At 41.6% G+C, this 20,378-nt stretch overlaps 1 protein-coding gene across 5 annotated transcripts; it reads right to left on the bottom strand.

Annotated features, from left to right (window-relative positions):
- Positions 1–212: 212 nt before the first annotated feature.
- Positions 213–19,780, bottom strand: arhgef3 (Rho guanine nucleotide exchange factor (GEF) 3). 5 transcript variants are annotated; one of them, XM_058055490.2, is made up of 12 exons: positions 19,548–19,780; positions 16,135–16,201; positions 13,482–13,544; positions 6,222–6,332; positions 5,868–6,140; positions 4,463–4,525; positions 4,291–4,387; positions 4,128–4,204; positions 3,786–4,043; positions 2,546–2,716; positions 2,285–2,474; positions 213–1,988 (listed from the first exon to the last, which is right to left on the bottom strand). In XM_058055490.2, the coding sequence occupies exons 1-12, from the start codon at positions 19,580–19,582 to the stop codon at positions 1,480–1,482; spliced, it is 1,914 nt and encodes a 637-aa protein (XP_057911473.2). In that variant the 5' UTR covers positions 19,583–19,780; the 3' UTR covers positions 213–1,479. The 5 variants fall into 5 exon arrangements, with proteins under 5 accessions (XP_057911473.2, XP_057911474.2, XP_078654625.1 ...); XM_058055491.2 differs by having other exon boundaries at positions 13,482–13,541; XM_078798499.1 differs by lacking the exons at positions 16,135–16,201; positions 19,548–19,780 and adding an exon at positions 14,515–15,197 and having other exon boundaries at positions 13,482–13,541.
- Positions 19,781–20,378: the final 598 nt, after the last annotated feature.

Raw genomic sequence — 20,378 nt, 5'->3', positions numbered from 1 at the left:
GCCTGCACTTCACCATTCAATATCAATGCAGTGATTCCTTAATGTGGCGTCCTTATGGAAAAAGCTTTTATTGCATTGCATTTTTAATGAAATACATAATATTCTCATAAAGATAAAATAAAGTCATGAAATATTCAAGTGTTAGGTTGTGCTTTTCATGCTGTTTATTTTAGTCTGGATACTTCACTGGTACGTAATGGTGTTTATCATACTTTGGGACTGATACCATGACTATTAATGTATTTGTAGTCACCGTATGTTGACGAGCACATACAATATAGTATATTATATTTGATTGACAAATGATATCCATTAGTGCCATGTAAAATGGCAACACTTTCCACTAATGTTTTTATGTCAATAATGGAGTAATGATGGATAAACATGTATTGGTTTCCATAGAATGTTTTTTTTTTTCTGCTTTTAGCCTTGTTTTAGCTCTGAATGAATGTATGGATATTGTATTTTAATGCATCTTTTTATTCAACTCTATTTTTATATATTTTTCTCTACTGTAAAGCGTCTTTGAGTACTCTGAAAAGCGCTATACAAATAAAATTTATTATTATTATTATTATTTCTAACATATGACTTCACAGACCTCACAGCTAGGAGACCAGGGTTCAATTCCACCCTCGGCCATCTCTGTGTGGAGTTTGCATGTTCTCCCCGTGCATGCGTGGGTTTTCTCCGGGTATTCCGGTTTCCTCCCACATTCCAAAAACATGCTAGGTTAATTAGCGACTCCAAATTATCCATAGGTATGAATGTGAGTGTGAATGGTTGTTTGTCTATATGTGCCCTGTGATTGGCCGGTGACCAGTCCGGGGTCAAAGAAAGCTGGGATAGGCTCCAGCACTCCCCGCGAACCTCAAACCCCGAACCCGGGTGCATGGACTTTTGTTGTGTGCATACGTAAGCTTTATAGATGAGACCCCTTGGCGTGACCATGTGACATATTGACTGAATAATAAATACATGGCTCCGAGCATCATTAAGCTTAGAAGGAATCAGTCAATAGCTTCTTTCACACATTCGTCAGATGGGCGGTAACAGTCAATCTGATGTTTCTTCACCTGTTACTTTCACGCACAACCTAGAGAAACGAGGCATTCCTGTGAAATAATTATGCAACTTTGGACCCTGATACGGGCATTGTGAAATACCCTCGCACACAGGGAATGGTCCACCTCTGTTACTGCATCAGATTGACTTCATCCCCCAATTGTGTTTTGGTGCCAGTCATACAGTACAATGACGTTTAGAGGTGAAAGTGAAAGAGGCTACTGACTAAATAAAGCATCATGTGTACAGTCAGCGGGTGCAGGTGTATTGACCGTTAAGCAAGGCAGCATTTTGGCTGTGTCTTTGGAAAATGCTTGGTCATGCTTACCATAGTTATGAGGAGTCAGGATACAGCACTTGGGGAACCCAACATGGGGGTTCTTCTTGTGTCTTCAGGTAGTTTGACAGCAAACATCAGCATTGTATAATCTCTCCTCCAGGACCACCGGTGTCCATACTGACTGCCTCCACCTCCTCCTCGGCGCCACTCTGCTCTGCCTCCTCGGTAAGGGAGGTGCCATCGGACTTGTCACTCATTGTGTGTCTCTCTCCTTTGTCGTCGTCTGCTTTGATGCTCAAGTGCGTTGGTTCACCATGTTGTTCCGTCTCGGTCTCTATCTCTACCACCTCGTTCCTCATCACTGAGAAACTGTTCCCTCCTTCTAAATGAGTCTCCTCCTTCAACGCTTTGTCATTTTCCAGCCCTGGATGTCGCTCACAGAGCGGCCTTATGTCTCCGCAAAGTTCCTCCTCCTGCGGACATGGTCCAACTGGACGCTGATGGTCTTCGCTGAGGGTTGCAGCTTCCTTCGCTTGCCTGATACAGTTGATCCACTGCTGCTTGTTGAAGGCATCGCTGGCCTGAAAGCAGTGGCTCTGTTGCTGACTTCCACACCGGTAAGAAACACGAAAGAAATTCTTAGCTGTGGAGAAGAGACAGCAGAAAGCGATAACGGTCAGCTGACACTTCATTAAATTAAAACGTATATCTCGATGAGATGGAAAATATTGCGCAAAAGTCTCAGGACACCACAAATAAACATCTACAAGAAACTACAGTATGGTGGAACATCTAAAGTCCATCACCCTCCAAGAACCAGAAACAAATAAAACAAACATTTAGGCCTTGTGGAGGTCTGCACTCGATTGGGTGACATTGCTAAAACTACACTCCTAATGGTGGCGTAAGACTTTTTTTTTTTATCCGACAGCTACTAACTCCGCTCGTTGTTGCTGAAAGCCCCTCTGATGGACCCGCCCACTCTCATCTCTCCATCCAACAGGTCCTCCAAGTCAAGGTCTCTGATCGGGATAGGCTGGCGGCAGAGCTGGTAGCCGACTGGCTGCTCGTTGAGAGACATGGATCGAGTGATGACCAGCACGTCCTGGAACAGGAAGACGTGGAGCTTCTGCAGAGATCAGATGATTGACATGAATGAGCCGAAACAGCAAAAGAGGAACGTTGTAAACGTGTACTAACGAGGCCTCTGTTGTTCTTCAGCTCCCCGTGGCAGCTGAGCATCCTGGAGCGCTCAATGAGGGTGTCCCTCATTCCCACCTCGGTGTAGAGCAGGCGGTCCTTATAGAACTGACACTCAGACTCTCCTGTGTGTCTGTTAATGTCCGCCACCACGCTCTGGACCATCAGCATCTGTGGAGCACATGTGTTGACTTTCAGAAGAATGCTAAAAAATAGCATTGTAGATGAAAACAATGTATCCCAACCGAGCACCAGAATGGACTTGAATAGGAAAGTAATTCAACTGAGAAATCCGGTCTCACCAGCAAAGTCATCATCAAAGTACTTTGTTAATAAGATCAACACCTGACGGCATAACAAAGGAGATTATCTAATGCAGGGGTCTCAAACTCAATTTACCTAGGGGCCACTGGTGCTAGGGTCTGGGCAAGGCTGGGCAAGGCTGGGCCGCATCAGGTTTTAAAAATAAAAAATAAACGCATTTATTAAAAACAGAAAAATATACAAACTTTTTCAGTGCTTTGGTTCCAATTTTCTACAATAAAAGCTCTGAAAAAAACATTCCACTGTTCTCAAATATCTTAATGTTTATTTTTCTGCACAAAATAAGATGAAAAATGAATAAAACAAGAATAAAGAAAATCAATCAGTAATAAATAAATATAATAATAGTAATAATACAAATTTAAGAAACCACATATAGTTGGTGGGTAGACAAATGATTTTTTTCAGATTAAAATGAACAAAGCATTATTAGAGCCCTGTAGACATGACAAAACACGACTATAGTCACATTTATACTCTTTTTTATTTACAACATATTGCGCAACTTCAGGGTCTTGAGACACATGCTAACTCGCAAACTAGAGAGCTAGCGACCTAAACGGTAGCCTTCAAGTTATTTCCTTTAAACTTAAAAAGCCAAAAACTTACCACTTCCACACGGATAGGGAGGATAACTATTAACAGTTATTTAACCTTTAACATGAACATTAATCAAACGTAATAATTTTTTCTGGGTACATGATACCATACAGCATCCATATCAAACTTGCGCGGGCCGCACTAACATTAAACTTTCATATCAAGGCGGGGGCCTCAAACTAGTATCCTGCGGTCCACATATGGCCCGCGGGCCGCGTGTTTGAGACCCCTGATCTAACGACTTGCTTTGCGCCCCCTCCCCTTCCCATCTTGTACAGAATCCAACCTAAAACACCATACAGAGTATTTCCCTCACCGCCTCGTCCAGGTGTTGCTGGTCCAGGTGGTCGTTGGGAGTGTGCTTCAGGATCTCCCTGAGGAGTAGCGGGTATTTCACCAGCCGGCTGCGAGGAATATCCAGGAAGTTCCACAAGTCCAACTTCCTGCTAAACGGTGACTGGAGGCAGCGCTGCAAGAAGTCCTGGACTCTGCGATCCTGCTTCTTCTGGTCCAGAAGGTCCTTGGCCTTCACCTGGTTACTGCAGTAGGCCGTATAGGACGACAGACACGGTAGCTGCAGGGGACACAGAGACGTGCTTGCTGGTCTACATTGTCTTTTGTAGTCTCCATAAACTGTTATCTGGACTCCATGACCCACCCAGTCAATCAGGATCTGTCCAACATGTTCGGTGGACCCGTCTGGCTTTCTGGCCTCACAGAGGCGACTCAGCAGGTCTGATGTGAGACACGACAGACAGTGTGAACATCTACTGTAGCTCAGATTAACATAGGAGGACTTGAAGAGGAACTGCTTCTGCTACCTTCATGCAGGGGAATCAGTGAATCCAGAGTACCAAAGATCTGGTTCAGTTCCAGCTCGGTCATGATGGAGAGCTTCAGCATGGGGTCATGGTAGGCCTGCACGACACACATGAACACACACACTTCTGGACTGGTTCTGCATGAAAGACATGTCCAAGCGTTTACGTTTACCTTCTTTGCCAACTTGAGATCTTCTACCAGGTCTTGCTCACCCTGTGCCAACTCAAAAATGGCCTACGGGGACACAAGGTTCGTTAATAACTGATGCACCTACGTCCCTAAAGGGTGGTACGCTTACCCCCAAGAGTACACCAATTGTAATAAGGGGTACATGAATAAAAATGATCACCTAACTCTCAGAATTACAAGTGTGCCTGAACGCCTCACAGTGCAAGAATGGAGCAGAAAGGAGACATAGCATGAAGTTGTTCATTGCTCTGTGTGCATCATTCATTCATTCATTCATTTTCTACCGCTTATCCTCGACGAGGGTCGCAAGGGGTGCTGGAGCCTATCCCAGCTGTCTTCGACCACTCGACCGCCGTGCAGCCCAAAGACAAAACAAAAAAAGCCAAAATCGTACCACGTCCACACGCAATAGGAGGATAACTTCTTTTCACTCTATCATGTTGGACATGCTGGAGCCTATCCCAGCTGTCTTCGGGCAAGAGGCGGGGTACACCCTGGACTGGTGGCCAGCCAATCACAGGGCACATATAGACAAACAACCATTCACACTCACATTCATACCTATGGACAATTTGGAGTCGCTAATTAACCTAGCATGTTTTTGGAATGTGGGAGGAAACCGGAGTCCCTGGAAAAACACGTGGTAGAATTGAACCCGGGTCTCCTAGCTGTGAGGTCTGCGTGCTAACCACTCGACCACCATGTAGCCCCTGTGTGCATCATTCATTCATTCATTCATTTTCTACCGCTTTTCCTCACGAGGGTCGCGGGGGTGCTGGAGCCTATCCCAGCTGTCTTCGGGCGAGAGGCGGGGTACACCCTGGACTGGTGGCCAGCCAATCACAGGGCACATATAGACAAACAACCATTCACACTCACATTCATACCTATGGATTTGGAGTCGCCAATTAACCTAGCATGTTTTTGGAATGTGGGAGGAAACCGGAGTATCCGGAGAAAACCCACGCATGCACGGGGAGAACATGCAAGCTCCACACAGAGATGGCCGAGGGTGGAATTGAACCCGGGTCTCCTAGCTGTGAGGTCTGCGCGCTAACCACTCGTCCGCCATGCAGCCTCTGTGTGCATCATATGAACTATAAAATAAATGTGATGATTATTGTGTATATTAAGTGATTTATTAGTTTTTTCGACTTAAAACTACACCAAACTTGCTCTCGTCTATTGTAGTGTTGCATCATCACGTCTTTAGCGACTGTACAAAGTTTGGAAACCACTGCTGTCATACTTTTAAGGTTGAAATTGTGCATTCCATTTACTGAACGATTAAAAGCATGGCATTCATTAATCTTTCATTCCTCTTGGAGATGATTGAAGATGAATAGAGATGAATATCAGAATTCTAACTTCCACCTTAGGGTCTCACCTCCTGTCTTTTTATCTCTTTTGGGCTGAGAGGCTGTGTTGCTCCCAAGTGAACATCGAACGTCTCACTCCAAAGCTTGCTGTCACGGCGCTTAGCAGCCGGGGCTGGTGCCGTGGATGCCCGTGTCATAGTTGTGGATGTGGAAGAGTTGGAGATGGCTGCTGAGAACACGCGTGTCTTCATTGTGGATGAAGAAGGAGGAGGGGGTGGTGGTGGGAGAGGAGGAGGAGGAGCAGGAGGAAGTGCTCTCTCTGTCCGGAAGCTGATGGAGCGCTGATGGCGAATACATACAGGTAAATGTCCATTCATTGAGGAAGAACTTCAAGGTTGTGGTTACAGACGACTAAAGCTCACCTGCAGTGTCTGACCAAACCTCTTCAGCGATGCTGTCTTGACGGGCGGCAGCAGACTGGCCAGAGATGTCATCCTGGAGACGGTGGCTTTGCTGCGCTTGGCGCTGGGCTCCTGCACGACAACAACAACAACATCAGAAGACCAGTCCAGAAGCTGTTTCTAGCAGCATTCTGTACAATGTACAAAGTGTTCTTCAAACTCCAACATATTGTTTCCCATATAGAAGGGGTCTCAAACACGCGGCCCACGGGCCAAATGTTAATTTAATGTTAGTGCGGCCCGCGCAAGTTTGATATGGATGCTGTATGGTAAAAAATTATTACATTTGATTAATGTTCATGTTAAAGGTTAAATAACTCTTAATAGTTATCCTCCCTATCCGTGTGGAAGTGGTAGGTTTTTGGCTATTTAAGTTTAAAGGAAATAACTTGATGGCTACCGTTTAGGTCACTAGCTCTCGAGTTTGCGAGTTAGCATGTGTCTCAAGACCCTGCAGTTGCGCAATATGTTGTAAATAAAAAAAAGAGTATAAATGTGACTATAGTCGTGTTTTGTCATGTCTACAGGGCTCTAATAATGCTTTGTTCATTTTAATCTGAAAAAAATAGTTTGTCTACGGCAGTCAGTAGCAGCCATAATTCACATTGTATTGATATTCAAAAGATGCATTATACACGGACAAACAAAAAGTAAAAACTAGCACTCTGTTAAACTAGCTATAAAAGGTTGACACTTCTGATGTCACTCAAATTTCAGCTTTTGTAAGATATTTCAGTCCATTTAGATACGGCACACCATCATATAGTGATAATTATATTATATTAATTATAATAAATATGGTAATGGTTTTATTTCATTTGAACATGCATCAGATTACAATTGAATGCATCACATAATCAGTTCACAGTTCCACATGTCCAAAAGGAGTAGGAAGAAGCAAAGCTTATTAAATCCTACCCCTCCATCTGGTACTTTTACAATCAGTAACCGTTACATTTGTTCACTTCCTGCTTTCTAATATAATTTTTTATGTGCTTCTAAGAACATTATATTGAACCCAGTGTTTCCTATCAGAGCAAGAACCCTCTCATCATGTTCACAGAAGAAAACATTCATTCATTCATTTTCTACCGCTTATCCTCACGAGGTTCACGGTTGTGCTGGAGCCTATCATAGCTGTCTTCGGACGATAGGCGGCGTACACCCTGGACTGGTGGCCAGCCAATCACAGGGCACATATAGACAAACAACCATTCACACTCACATTCATACCTATGGACAATTTGGAGTCGCTAATTAACCTAGCATGTTTTTGGAGAAATGCTCATCATGACAATATGACAAATATTTATGTTCCTTTCATCTTGTAAGGATGTGTAGAAAGGTATAACAACATTTCCCCCAATGCAATCAACATTTTACATTTTACAATATAATCAGTAATTTATAGTTTAACGGCTAATTCAGTTGCTTGATTATCATCAATCATCTGCTCAAAATACGAGTGACAGCAACGCTACAGCGCCAAAATCCAAATTAAGAAAACAACATCATAGCTCCTTACCACAACTTGTTTGTCCCGACTGAACTCCACAGAGAACCTGGGCTTCAGCTGCTGCACCAGCAGAACCAGTTGGTTCTGCCCCGCAACCATGATGCTCAAACCCAAAACCCTGCTCAAGCTCCAAAAAGCTTCGAGACGAATGTCCAAGATGTCCCGAGTTGAAAATAAACGGTCCCTTTGTAGTGTCCGAAATAGACCGACACCAAAGAGTCGAACAAAAGCAGATGCCTGTAGACTTTGTAGGGCAAGTCAAGTTCTGGGAAAGGGAAAGGGAGTTTTGTGCCAACCCAGCAAGTAGGCTGAGGTCAACCTTGTGTTTCCTGAACACCCGCCTCCGCTGGTCCGATGGTCACATTGTGTCCTCAGCCTAAGATTGGGACCAGAATATCAGCCGGGTTTTGATGGCGACAGCAACAACATCCCAGTCAATGACAGGATCCGAAAGTCCGAGAGTCCAACATTCCAAGTCCTGAATCTCCTGTTCTAGTTCTGTGGTTATTGAAGTCCCTCTTAAATCTTCACCTTTCTGTGTATAAGTGATGCTCGCTCGCCTTTTAATGCTTTGTCAGCTCCCCCCCCTCTCGTTTTGACTCACCGCTTTGTCACTCACTCACTCCTTCCCTTCCTTCCTTCCTTTCCACCTTTTCCTCCTTTCTGTCTCTCGTCTATCAATACTCTGAGCTCAAAAGTTCTATTTCTGCTCACTGAAGACCGCCCCTAAATGGTCACAGTGTTGTCACATGACATTTAAAGTGTACTAACCATGTTCACTTGAAACGTGACCTGTACACAAGCTCATGATTATTCGTTACTGCCAACTGGTGCCACTGCGTACGCCAACATCGATCAGCGTCAATAGCAACAGTACGGTAATTACAGGGGGGGGGGTGACCAGTAGCCTGGAGGCGGCAAAGCCTCTGCCCTGTTTTTTTTTTTTTTTTTGCAGCTGTTTTAAGTCGCTCGCTTGTGTTTGCTGGTGTGCATATTGAAATTATTTATGCTGCGCGACCCCCCCCCCCTTTTCAAAGCGTTCTTGAGATGTCACGCTCAGGTTCAGGAGGCAGATGTGATGCCCATGATTGATTAGAAAAAATAAACTCTAAAATGTACACGACCGGGGGCAGCATGGCGGTCGAGTGGTTAGCGCGCAGACCTTACAGCTAGGAGACCAGGGTTCAATTCCACCCTCGGTCATCTCTGTGTGGAGTTTGCGTGGGTTTTCTCCGGGTACTCCGGTTTCCTTCCACATTCTAAAAACATGCTAGGTTAATTGGAGACTCCAAATTGTCCATAGGTATGAATGTGAGTGTGAATGGTTGTTTGTCTATATGTGCCCTGTGATTGGCTGGCCACCAGTCCAGGGTGTAGAAGACAGCTGGGATAGGCTCCAGCACGGTCGTGAATGAATGTACACGACCGCTCTGAAGTCTTTTACCATCTATCCATTTTCTATAACGCTCATCATCATTAGGGTCACAGATGAGCTGGAGCCTATCCCAGTTGACTTTGGGTGAGGCCTGGTCAGTTAATCCCACGGCACATATGGACAAACATGCAGAGTGTTTTGCTAGCCTCAAGTAAATCTCAAGTCTTTAATCTCAAGTCTAAAGTAAAGCTGTGCAGAGCCAAGTCAAGTCTCAAGTCAAGTCAAGTCCAAAGTCATGCACTTGAAATGTTCAAGTCCTTACGAGTCATAAGCACTGCGTTAGAGTCGACTAGAACTAAACAATAGAAGTAGTGTAGAATTCAACAATGGAAGCACTGTTGCTTGATGTTTGCATGGACAGGTTGCTCGGCAACCTTATCTGCTTACCACAGCTTACACACGTAGAGAGCACTCACACACACCCTTGATTGGCACAAGCTGGAGCCAGTTAGATGCACACACATAGACACACACCACTGTTTTAACTCAGAGTAGGCGTCGCTGTTGCTCCTTAAACCTCGCTTGCCTGAGGACGAGCACTCATTGTCGGACACACTTTGTCAGAGACACCGCTGGTGCTGTGTCGTTTTTTGCAGGACTACCGCGTTCCAGACAGTGAGCACTGTGGTTTTCTCTACATCCGTGGACGCACAGCCACGTTTACCGTCTCCCAAATAAAAGGCAATTTTAACAATGTAACAATATATTGACTTATACAATGATAAATTCATTCATTCATTCATTTTCTACCGCTTATCCTCACGAGGGTCGCAGGGGGCGCTAGAGCCTACCCCAGCTGTCTTCGACCACTCGACCGCCGTGCAGCCCAAAGACAAAACAAAAAAAAAGCCAAAATCGTACCACTTCCACACGTAATAGGAGGATAACTTCTTTTCATTCTATCATGTTGGACATGCTGGAGCCTATCCCAGCTGTCTTCGGGCAAGTGGCGGGGTACACCCTGGACTGGTGGCCAGCCAATCACAGGGCACATATAGACAAACAACCATTCACACTCACATTCATACCTATGGACAATTTGGAGTCGCCGATTAACCTAGCATGTTTTTGGAATGTGGGAGGAACCCGGAGTACCCGGAGAAAACCCACGCATGCACGGAGGGAACATGCAAACTCCACACAGAGATGGCCGAGGGTGGAATTGAACTCATGTCTAGTAGCTGTGAGCATTTTAAATTGTTTTCTTAAAAATAAGACGAGTGTGACAGGATTTAGCCACAGAAAAAAAGTGCTGGCATAGCATTCTAGATTTAATCAGTGCACAGAAATGCTGGGAAACAGCTGGGAAAAATGTCATTCAAACCAAGACTTTTGTACAGTAAAATAATATAATAATTAAGATTTAATTAAAAGGGGTTCTTTTCTGACCTATAAATGTAGTTAGAATGTATTCTCGTGGAGGCGGGCCGTGGTTGGAATAAATTAAAACAAACCGTTTTGGCAGGAAGCACAAAGGAAATACAGCTAGAATACGTATCTAAATGTTCGAAAACATTTTCTGTGCTGGTTATTGTGTGTAGCTGCTCTATAGAAGACCACAACTCAATACAGAGAGTTGAAAAACGAGCATAATTGGTCCTCTTTAAGGTTTGAAGCTGAAAGGAACAATGTCAGTCACTCATATAATGTCCTCTTCAGTGGCAAAAAAAGAAAACAACACTGGTCATTGTGTCATATTTAAGAGCAGTTTCCATGGTTTACTTTGGATCCAGTCACTGATGGCAGAGTCAGGAAGTCAGAGCACCCGTCGTGACATCTGACCTCGACATGAAACACATGTAGCCTTCAGTGGACAATGGCTGGCCGTCTGATTCAGCTCCATTGTACACAAGTGGGCTGGTGTGCTGGCAGACGTTTGACACACTGGACCCGACTGACTAAAAGCTCTTATTTCACTCTGACACATGGCCACGTTGCAAATGCAATAGTGGCATCTGCAGCATGTGTGGAGCAAAATATCACCTTGTACTTCGGTACGAGGAGCATTATTAAACAAAAAAAACCTTAAACTGTTTTATGGAAAGCAGGACGTGAACAAATGTAAGAGTTACTGATTGTAAAAGTACCAGATGGAGGGGTAGGATTTAATAAGCATTGCTTCTTCCTACTCCTTTTGGACATGTGGAACTGTGAACTGATTATGTGATGCATTCAATTGTAATTTGATGCATGTTCAAATGAAATAAAACCATTACCATATTGACAGTTACTATGGTACCCATTATGTCATTGTATGGGCATATCACCTCGTACTTTGGTACTTGACAAAAAATAAGAAAATAAACAAATATATTTAAAAAATTACATAAACATTTAAATTAATTAAATAATGAAAAAATAATTAATTAATAATTACAATTTATTAAATAAAAATAAATAAAAATGAATGAAAAAAAACTTGAATTATATTAGAAAGGCAGGAAGTGAACAAATGTAACAGTTACTGATTGTAAAAGTACCAAATAGAGGGGTAGGATTTAATAAGCTTTGCTTCTTCCTACTCCTTTTGGACATGTGGAACTGTGAACTGATTATGTGATGCATTCAATTGTAATCTGGCGCATGTTCAAATGAAATAAAACCATTACCATTACCAAAATAAGAACATAACAGCAATGGAAGAGTGACAAGCTCTCTTCTGTCCCCAATCGATAATTGCTCATCAAACCATGTGACCCCAGTAGAAATTAATTAAGGCAGGGGGAAAAGTCGATAATTAATTGGATGGCAAACAACAGCCACCACAACTACGTACCGCACGTGTTGTTTTTCTTTTAAGCCTCTATAGGTACAAAGAAGGATGGCCGTCACCATCAAATAAATGAGTATAAATTGAATATAAAGAGTGCAGTGCAGCAATGTGGAGGGCTGGCATCCTGTGCTGGGCTAATCGAGCGGGAAACTCCCGGGAAGGAACTGGCGGCTGCCGGCTCTAAAAATACAAATGCATGCAAGATCGGGGACCCAACCCGAGGGACAAGACAACACGCCACACCAAGGTAGAAAAGTCTTTTCAGTCAAGAATTGTTGAAGTTCCCCCAATGGGAAAAATGGGGGTCATTATTGGGTCATTGGTTCATTCCGTTTTGAAAGATATAAACTGAAAGTAAGAAACTTCATCAGGATGATGCTTCCTAATAGATTGCATGCGGTAAAATACACTAAGATCGCCCTACATTGTTTGTGATGCAGTCGTCCCTCGTTTATTGCAGTTAATTTGTTGCGAATTAAGATTCAATATTAATAAATGTAATATTTTCGTAGTTAGAGCATAGAAAACCTGTTTATCACTTTGTAAATAATATTTTCACCATTATTAGAGCCCTGTAGACGTGAAATAACACCCCTACAGTCACCTTTACACTTATATTATTCATTGTAATCAGATCACGCTACTAGCATAGCAAGCTACTGACCTAACTAGTTAGCCTCTCCAATTTACCCATTGTAAACTTAAGAAAGTGTTTCGAGGGATGGAGGACAAAGTAAGAGGCCAAAATTTTACCACTTCCACACAAAGTCGGATGAGAGCTATGTCGTGTCGGATATGCTGTGACTGACTACATGCAGTGTAGTGACGCCTAGTGGCCAGAATACTATAACTTGTTTTTCAATATTTTTTTACTAATAATCGTCCATTGTTATTTGTATTGAATACATTAAAAAATAAAAAATAAAAAATAAAAAATAAAAAATAAAAAATAAAAAATAAAAAATAAAAAATAAAAAATAAAAAATAAAAAATAAAAAATAAAAAATAAAAAATAAAAAATAAAAAAAATGCCTAGATGTAGAAAGGGACAAATGTATATGCTTATTTTTAACATGGTAATCAAGTTGCACAAATGAAGTTTTCGGTTGGTTTACTTTCTTTTAATTCAGATATTATTGACTGTAGATTGTAAACTTACACCAAGGTCCTGAATATGTGTGTTTATTAATTCCATACATCCATTTTCTATGCCGCTTGTCCTGATGAGGGTCATGGAGCCTATCCCATGTAACTTTGGTTATATTATTACTTCCTTTTAGTTTTATTTAGTTATATTAACAGTGATTTATTTCTTTTTACAATTATAGGGCAACTAGGAATGTTAAAAATGTTACTTAAAGCATTGCCTGTACGGTTAATAAACCCTTTATGATGGCCACAGTTTCATCCTGAAGCTCATTATTCCCTATTGGGTTGGGTCATGTTTTAATTTGGGCTTTCCACTGTACAAAGGTTGGCAAAAAAAAGCAAACTTACGTTGATGTCAAGACTGCAGAGACTGAGCGAGTCGGCATCTCTGCTCGCCTGCTTCCTTTTCTTCTGCAACACACAAGGTACATCACATTACTCCACATTAGCATGGATGCTGCAGTAAGGGGCGGAGCTGATCGGCGTTATGAAGCAAGTATATCGATACAATCGCTTTTTCACTGATATCAGCGTTCGGAGCACCCCTATTTATGACGGTAGGTACAGTAACCACTGATGTCACCGAGGCAACGCCCTCTTTCCTGCAGGCCACCATGGCAACTAAACAGGAAGAAACACAAACACACAACCCGACAGGTCATCAGGGTTGCACTGAAGTGTGACAGTAAGACGTGGGAGGCGGCAAGGAGAGGACACGAGAAGAGGAGAGGATAAAGGGGGGATACCGGTGGGGGGGGGGGGGACAATGGCGGGAAGTGTGACGTTTACTCAGTATTGTGTTGCGACTTTGTTGTGAGCCGGACGTTATGTAATTGGGCAGACTTTACCTTTAAGATTAACTCAATGCCATTAAAGGACATTAAAGACGAGGACTTCGGTCTAAGGTCCAGGACCAGGTCCAACGTGGAACAGGCTGATTATGTGTCTGCTCAAACATTCATATTGCAGTCAACTTCACGCAGCTTTAGAACGACAATATTGATCCCAAGCAACAACACAACTGAACATAGAACAACAAATTGGTTCCATTTTTAAATATTTCCAGAAAAATTTTAACGACAGAAGAAGCAGTGTATAGTATATTTATTTATTAATACTGCTTTACTTCTTTTTACACTTGTGTAACATGTTAAAATGTCGCTTAATAAAGCATTTATGATGGCTGCGGTTTAACACTGGAACAGACAAACACAAAGAAAAAGTAGTTTGAAATGCAAATAAATTAGAGGTGGACCAGTATGGTATAAATATATGATAAATATATTTCAATTAAAATAAAAATAAATATAAATATACAATAAATTGTGTTTAACTTAAGAGGTAGAGTATAATTTTTTGTATTTTTCCATCAGAGACTCACCCGGTAGTAAACAAAGAGACAGCAGCCCATCATCAGTGTGAGATCTGCTCTTCAATTTTAACTTGAAATATTTGCAGTCACATCTGATGCTGCCCTTCTCTGCCTCTTCTTCTTCTTCTTCTTCTTCTTCTTCTTCCTTCTCCAGACTCACTCAACTCTTTTCCACACATGCATTCGACCAAGAGTGATGTCTTCTCTCGTCTCTTTTGTATATCCTCCTGCGTGGTATCACCTCTGTTCAAACATTCCTCATGTTCTCTTCGCTCACATCTAAAAACATCGCTCGTCGACTGCAAGTGCGGTCTCTGAAGAACAGGAACCCTTCGCATTGTGTGCGTCCACTGCTCAGTTCCCATTGGACAAACAGGAAGTGACGGTGGTTGGGAAAAACAGGCTAAAATTAGGAGCTACAGGAGACGCGGGGGGGACCCCATCATGACAACAAGATCATTAACTCAGCTACACACAAAAAACATATGTTTGTACTTGTATCTAATGGCTAAAAGCTAATTCATGTTTATGGACATTTACTATAAAGTTACCATGGGTGACCTATGCAGAACCCGCTGGAGGGCCCTGCAGGAAACCTTTACTCTGCTTGGACTATATCATCATCACACAAGGCTTGTCACTGTCAACTGTGTCACTTTTGCCCCCCCCCCCCAAAAAAAATTAACTGTGATCTTGGAGTCCAAAAATTGTCCTCCTGTGTTATGTTCTGGGGCTGCATGGCGGACGAGTGGTTAGTGCGCAGACCTCACAGCTTGGAGACCAGGGTTCAATTCCACCCTCGGCCATCTCTGTGTGGAGTTTGCATGTTCTCCCCGTGCATGCGTGGGTTTTCTCCGGGTACTCCGGTTTCCTCACACATTCCAAAAACATGCTAGGTTAATTGGCGACTCCAAATTGTCCATAGATATGAATGTGAGTGTGAATGGTTGTTTGTCTATATGGTGAGTAGTCCAGGGTGTACCCCACCTCTCGCCCAAAGTCAGCTGGGATAGGCTCCAACACCCTGCCAATTAACCGAGCATGTTTTTGGAATGCTAGGTTAATTGTCACCTCCAAATTGTCCATAGGTATGAATGTGAGTGTGAATGGTTGTTTGTCTATATGTGCCCTGTGATTGGCTGGCCACCAGACCAGGGAGACACCAGACAGCTGGGATAGGCTCCAGCACCCCCGCGACCCTCATGACGATAAGCGGTATTTGGAGTCACTAATTAACCTAGCATGTTTTTGGAATGTGGGAGGAAACCGGAGTACCCGGAGAAAACCCACGCATGCACGGGGAGAACATGCAAACTCCACACAGAGATGGCCGAGGCGGGGATTGAATTCGGGTCTCCTAGCTGTGAGGTCTGTGCGCTAACCACTCGATCGCCTTGCAACCCACTTTCATGAGTTACATACATCAATTTTTAATCCAATTTGCAATGTATACTGCTGTACACTTGCATACATTTTTGATGACCTTTTGTTGTGGTGCCATGTGCAGTGGTTGATTACTGAAAGGGGCGGTGCTATACACAGCACAGTGTGTCGATTGGTAGAGAGAGGATGGTCAAAAGAGGACACAAACCAAAAAGAAAGTGGGAAACAGGAAGGATTTCATCTCACCCCTCTTAAGGACCAGCCGTCAGCCGAGAGAAAGGAGAAGGAGGCCGTCTTCTTTTGTGGCTTAACCCTGAAATGGCACACAGAGGGGAAAAATGATGAAGGGATGAGAGGAAGAAGAGACGGACAAAAGGGGTCATGCGGTTCTGGCTATGGGCCACGTGGGCAATCGCCCAGGGCAAAAGCATTCCTTTTGAAACACTTCAAGTTTAAAATAAGTCTAGTTAGCTCGGGAGCTTGCTATGGTAGCGATCCCGTAGCCTGTGCATTATGGTTGAGCTATGTGTTGTGAACAAAGAATTTTAAAAAAAGAGTGTAGAGGTGACTATAGGGGTGTTATATCATGTCTACAGGGCTCTAATAATGTTACAAATCGTATTTAGAAAAGCATATATTTAGAAAATCATAAACAGCGTTTCTATGCTCCAACTATAAAAATAAAAATAAAAATAAAAATAAAAATAAAAATAAAAATAAAAATAAAAATAAAAATAAAAATAAAAATAAAAATAATAAAAATAAAAAATAAAAATAAAAATAAAAATAAAAATAAAAATAAAAAATAAAAATAAAAATAAAAATAAAAATAAAAATAAAAATAAAAATAAAAATAAAATAAAAATAACCCTCATGAGGATAAACGGTAGAAAATGAATGAATGTATTAATCAATATAAATAAAAATAAGTTTTAAAAAGCCGATTAATTGGTCAATCAAAAAAAATAACATGCAGATTAATCAGTTATTAAGATAATTGTTAGTTGCAGCCCTACTATTGTCATGTTCAAAGATGTAAACTGTAAAATGTAACTTTAACATGCAAATTAAGCATTTTTTTTTAAATATTATGTTTACAAAAAACACTTAAAACATTGAGAACAAAAATAAAGCCTCAAAACTTTGCAACTATTGCTACAACAAAACAGTGCTGCAAAATCAAAAAAATTTTTTGGGTCACAATAAATTAAAAAAAAACTCATTCTGGAAGCACAATTATGTTTACATTTTATCCAATCATATATGATGAATGAGATGTGTGTGTCTAAGAGATGATTCATTCCTGCACTGCACTGATATAACCTGTACCACAACATTCTATGTCAGCCGACTACCCGCCTTTTTTAATGATCATTCTGACTTTCTTTTGTTGGTATTCACCACTTTATGACTTTGCATTTTCCCTTGTTGCCAGACTCTGTCAATAATGTTGACTTTGAAAGCCAAAAACGAGCATACACTTGCTAACAAATAAGGGAGCCAGCAATGCATCATACCTGAGCGAGGTGCTGGAATGAGATGATTTAATGACTTCAGACAAACGCCATCGTCACGTCACGTAAATGCGGATGAGCAACATTTCTACAGAAGATCCACATCAACTTCTCCTTCCTGTCTCCTGACTCGCTGCTGCTTACAGGTAGTCTAGTTGCACTTTTGTTTTTGAAAAAAGGGTGACGCCACCACAGAAGGATATCAGGGATGTGATGAGAACCATAGGAAAAGGAAATGGCCGCCCATGCAGCACAACATGAACAGTGCAGTTCATTTCTACATATCACAAGGCTTTAATTCATACAGCAATACATTTGTAATGCCACAGCATCTCAATGGGATTCAGATCAGGACTTTGACTTGGCTTGTTTTTCTTCAGCCAATCAGAGGTGGACTTCTTGGTCTGTTTCAGATCATAGTCCTGCTGCGGAACCCAGTTTGGTTTCAATTTGGTTTTCATGGTTTCATTTATCACAGCAAGTCTTCCAGGTCCTGAAGCAGCAAAATAGCCACAGAACATCACACTACCACCACCACATTTTACTTTTGCTATGATCTTCTCTTTTTTTTTTTATTCGGTGTTTTGTGGCAAAAATTGAGACAAGCCTTAATCTTATTTTTGTTCAGCAGTGGTTTTGGTCTTAAAACTCGCCGTTTTTGTCTTTCTTATGGTGGATTCTGACCTTGAACACCGACCTTAATTTAGGCAAATGAAGCCTCCAGTTCTTTGGAAGTTGTTGCGGGGTCTTTTGTGACCTTTCAGAAGAGTCATCGCTGCACCCTTGGGGTAATTTTGGTTGTTCGACCACTACTGGGAAGATTCACCACCAGTTTCATGTTTTCACCATTTGTCGATAACGGCTCTTACTGTGGTTTGCTGGAGTCCCAAAGCTTAGAAATGGCTTTATGACCTTTTCCACTTGAACGCAGGAGTGATAAACCACTGTTATATTACAATAGGGGGGAAATCACTTTTTCCAGTTCAGGCCATGTCAGTTAAAACTAAAAAGTTTCAATTAAAAACTGCACTTTGTGCTCAGTTGTGTGGTCATTAATTAATACTTAAATTTGTTTGATGATCTGAAATATTTAAGTGTGACACATATGCCAAAAAAACTGTTTATTTACTACACCAGCAAGTCACATGGCTCACCCTAAGGGCTTTGTGTTTGTGTCGCTTAAAAAAAATAAAATTGGATTTAGAATGGGAGGAAATCAGACAAGCCGTACTCTTAAAGCACAGCAGTTTTATCCTTAAACATGTCTGGAGGGGATGACCCACTTTTTCATGGCTGGTTTAACTCCCTTTTACAGTATTGTGGCAACGCCTACTTCAACGTGAAGACGCTAGCGGCCTGTGATTGGCTGACATTCAAAGGCTGCAATGCAATACATTTTAATTGATGACTCATGTGCACTCTGTACACTCCTGTCTCTACTGTTTTGGTACACTGTACAGTAGATTGTTTCTGTAGCATTGTTTATGCTCTCTCTAAAGTCAAGATCTAAAGGTTGTATAATGGCCACAGTTTATTTTACTTTACTTCCTGTGATGACAAATGCTTCAAATTTCAAATTCAATAAAGTACGTCAGAGGTTCTATTGTATAAATACTAAAAAAAAAGGGCCACCAATACTAGATCTGCTACAGTTAATCTCCCTCCAATGTAGTCTAGCTTCAGATGTACACAACCTATGCCATGCAAACACGCCCCCTAGTGTCTGGATGGTATCATAGCAACTTAATTGGCCGCTTAGGGAGACTACTTTTTTTTTATAACAAAAGTGCATTGTTTTGGTACAAATATGTGTTTAGAGCCCAGAAAAGTGTAAGTAAAAGAAGAAAATTATTTTGACACCTCATAAAGAGCAAAATACATTTACATAATCGCATACGTGTAGATAGTATTGCTTTGAAAGAGAAAAAAAGCAAGCTTTAGTAATAGTTAACATCACAGCAGGCCGCCATTTTGGAACACATTTGTTTATATTTACAAACTACCCTCAAGCTAATATTTCGCTGTCTCGTCACAAACACAACACAAACATGTACTATAAGTTTTTATTTCTGATAGAAACAGCGAAAGACCTCAATGTAACGATATATGAAATCAAAACCTATCAAATCTTCTCACTGTGCTCACCTTGATTGAGAATGACGTCCATCACCTGTCTGCATCTGACCGCAAGCTCCTCCTCGTCCGAAGCCGCCAAACTTCTGACAAAACAACAACAAACACCGAAACAAGAGGCTCCCGGTAAGAGAGCATATAAAAATGTTTCGATAACACAGGTCAAAGTCAAAACTCTCAGCCAAAAGTCCGCCCAGCAGAGAAAAAAGTGACTCAACTGACAAGCACCTTGTTCGCCCAGTCAAGCTAGCGACAGTGAGGAGAAGCCACTTCCGGTGAAGCTTGTAAAAGTAAGAACTTTTGTTTGTTCTTTTCCGTTCATGTACAAATACAGTACATAAATTGAGCAATTAATATATAAATTCGGATGATGTTACATTATATCAATCCATTATTTAATAAAATGTCATATTTAATCATCTTGGAAGCAAACACAAGCCATAAGATTAAGTGTTAAGGTAGTCTAACATTAAAAGCCTGTAAGGCGTGAACCAACTCTAAAAGTTGACTTCTACTGTACCATTACTTTGAAGGGCTGCCATTTTCGAGCTATTTTGTTGTTGTTTTAAGCTGTGACGCCTCGCAGCTCACATACAATGCCGCTGTCGTTGCTCGTTTTCTCTTCAGTCAGTCAAAAGGAGTGTCTCTCACTGGAGGGGTTGAATCCCAGTCTGCTCAAAGCAAAAATTGACACAAACAATTCTCTCCATTTGCTAACAAATATATCTGTTCCAAAAAGACACTTAGGGGTATAAATAACCATGTTATTTAACTGGTTTCTTTATTTCCTATATTAAGGTACTATAAAACAGTACATTTCTAGAAAATGCAGAAAAACAAACT

This window comes from Doryrhamphus excisus, linkage group LG18, assembly GCF_037039965.1.
Source record: "Doryrhamphus excisus strain RoL-2023G ecotype Guam linkage group LG18, RoL_Dexc_Guam_v1.1, whole genome shotgun sequence".
NCBI lineage: Eukaryota > Metazoa > Chordata > Actinopteri > Syngnathiformes > Syngnathidae > Doryrhamphus > Doryrhamphus excisus.
This window is presented reverse-complemented; position numbering and strand designations above follow the sequence as displayed.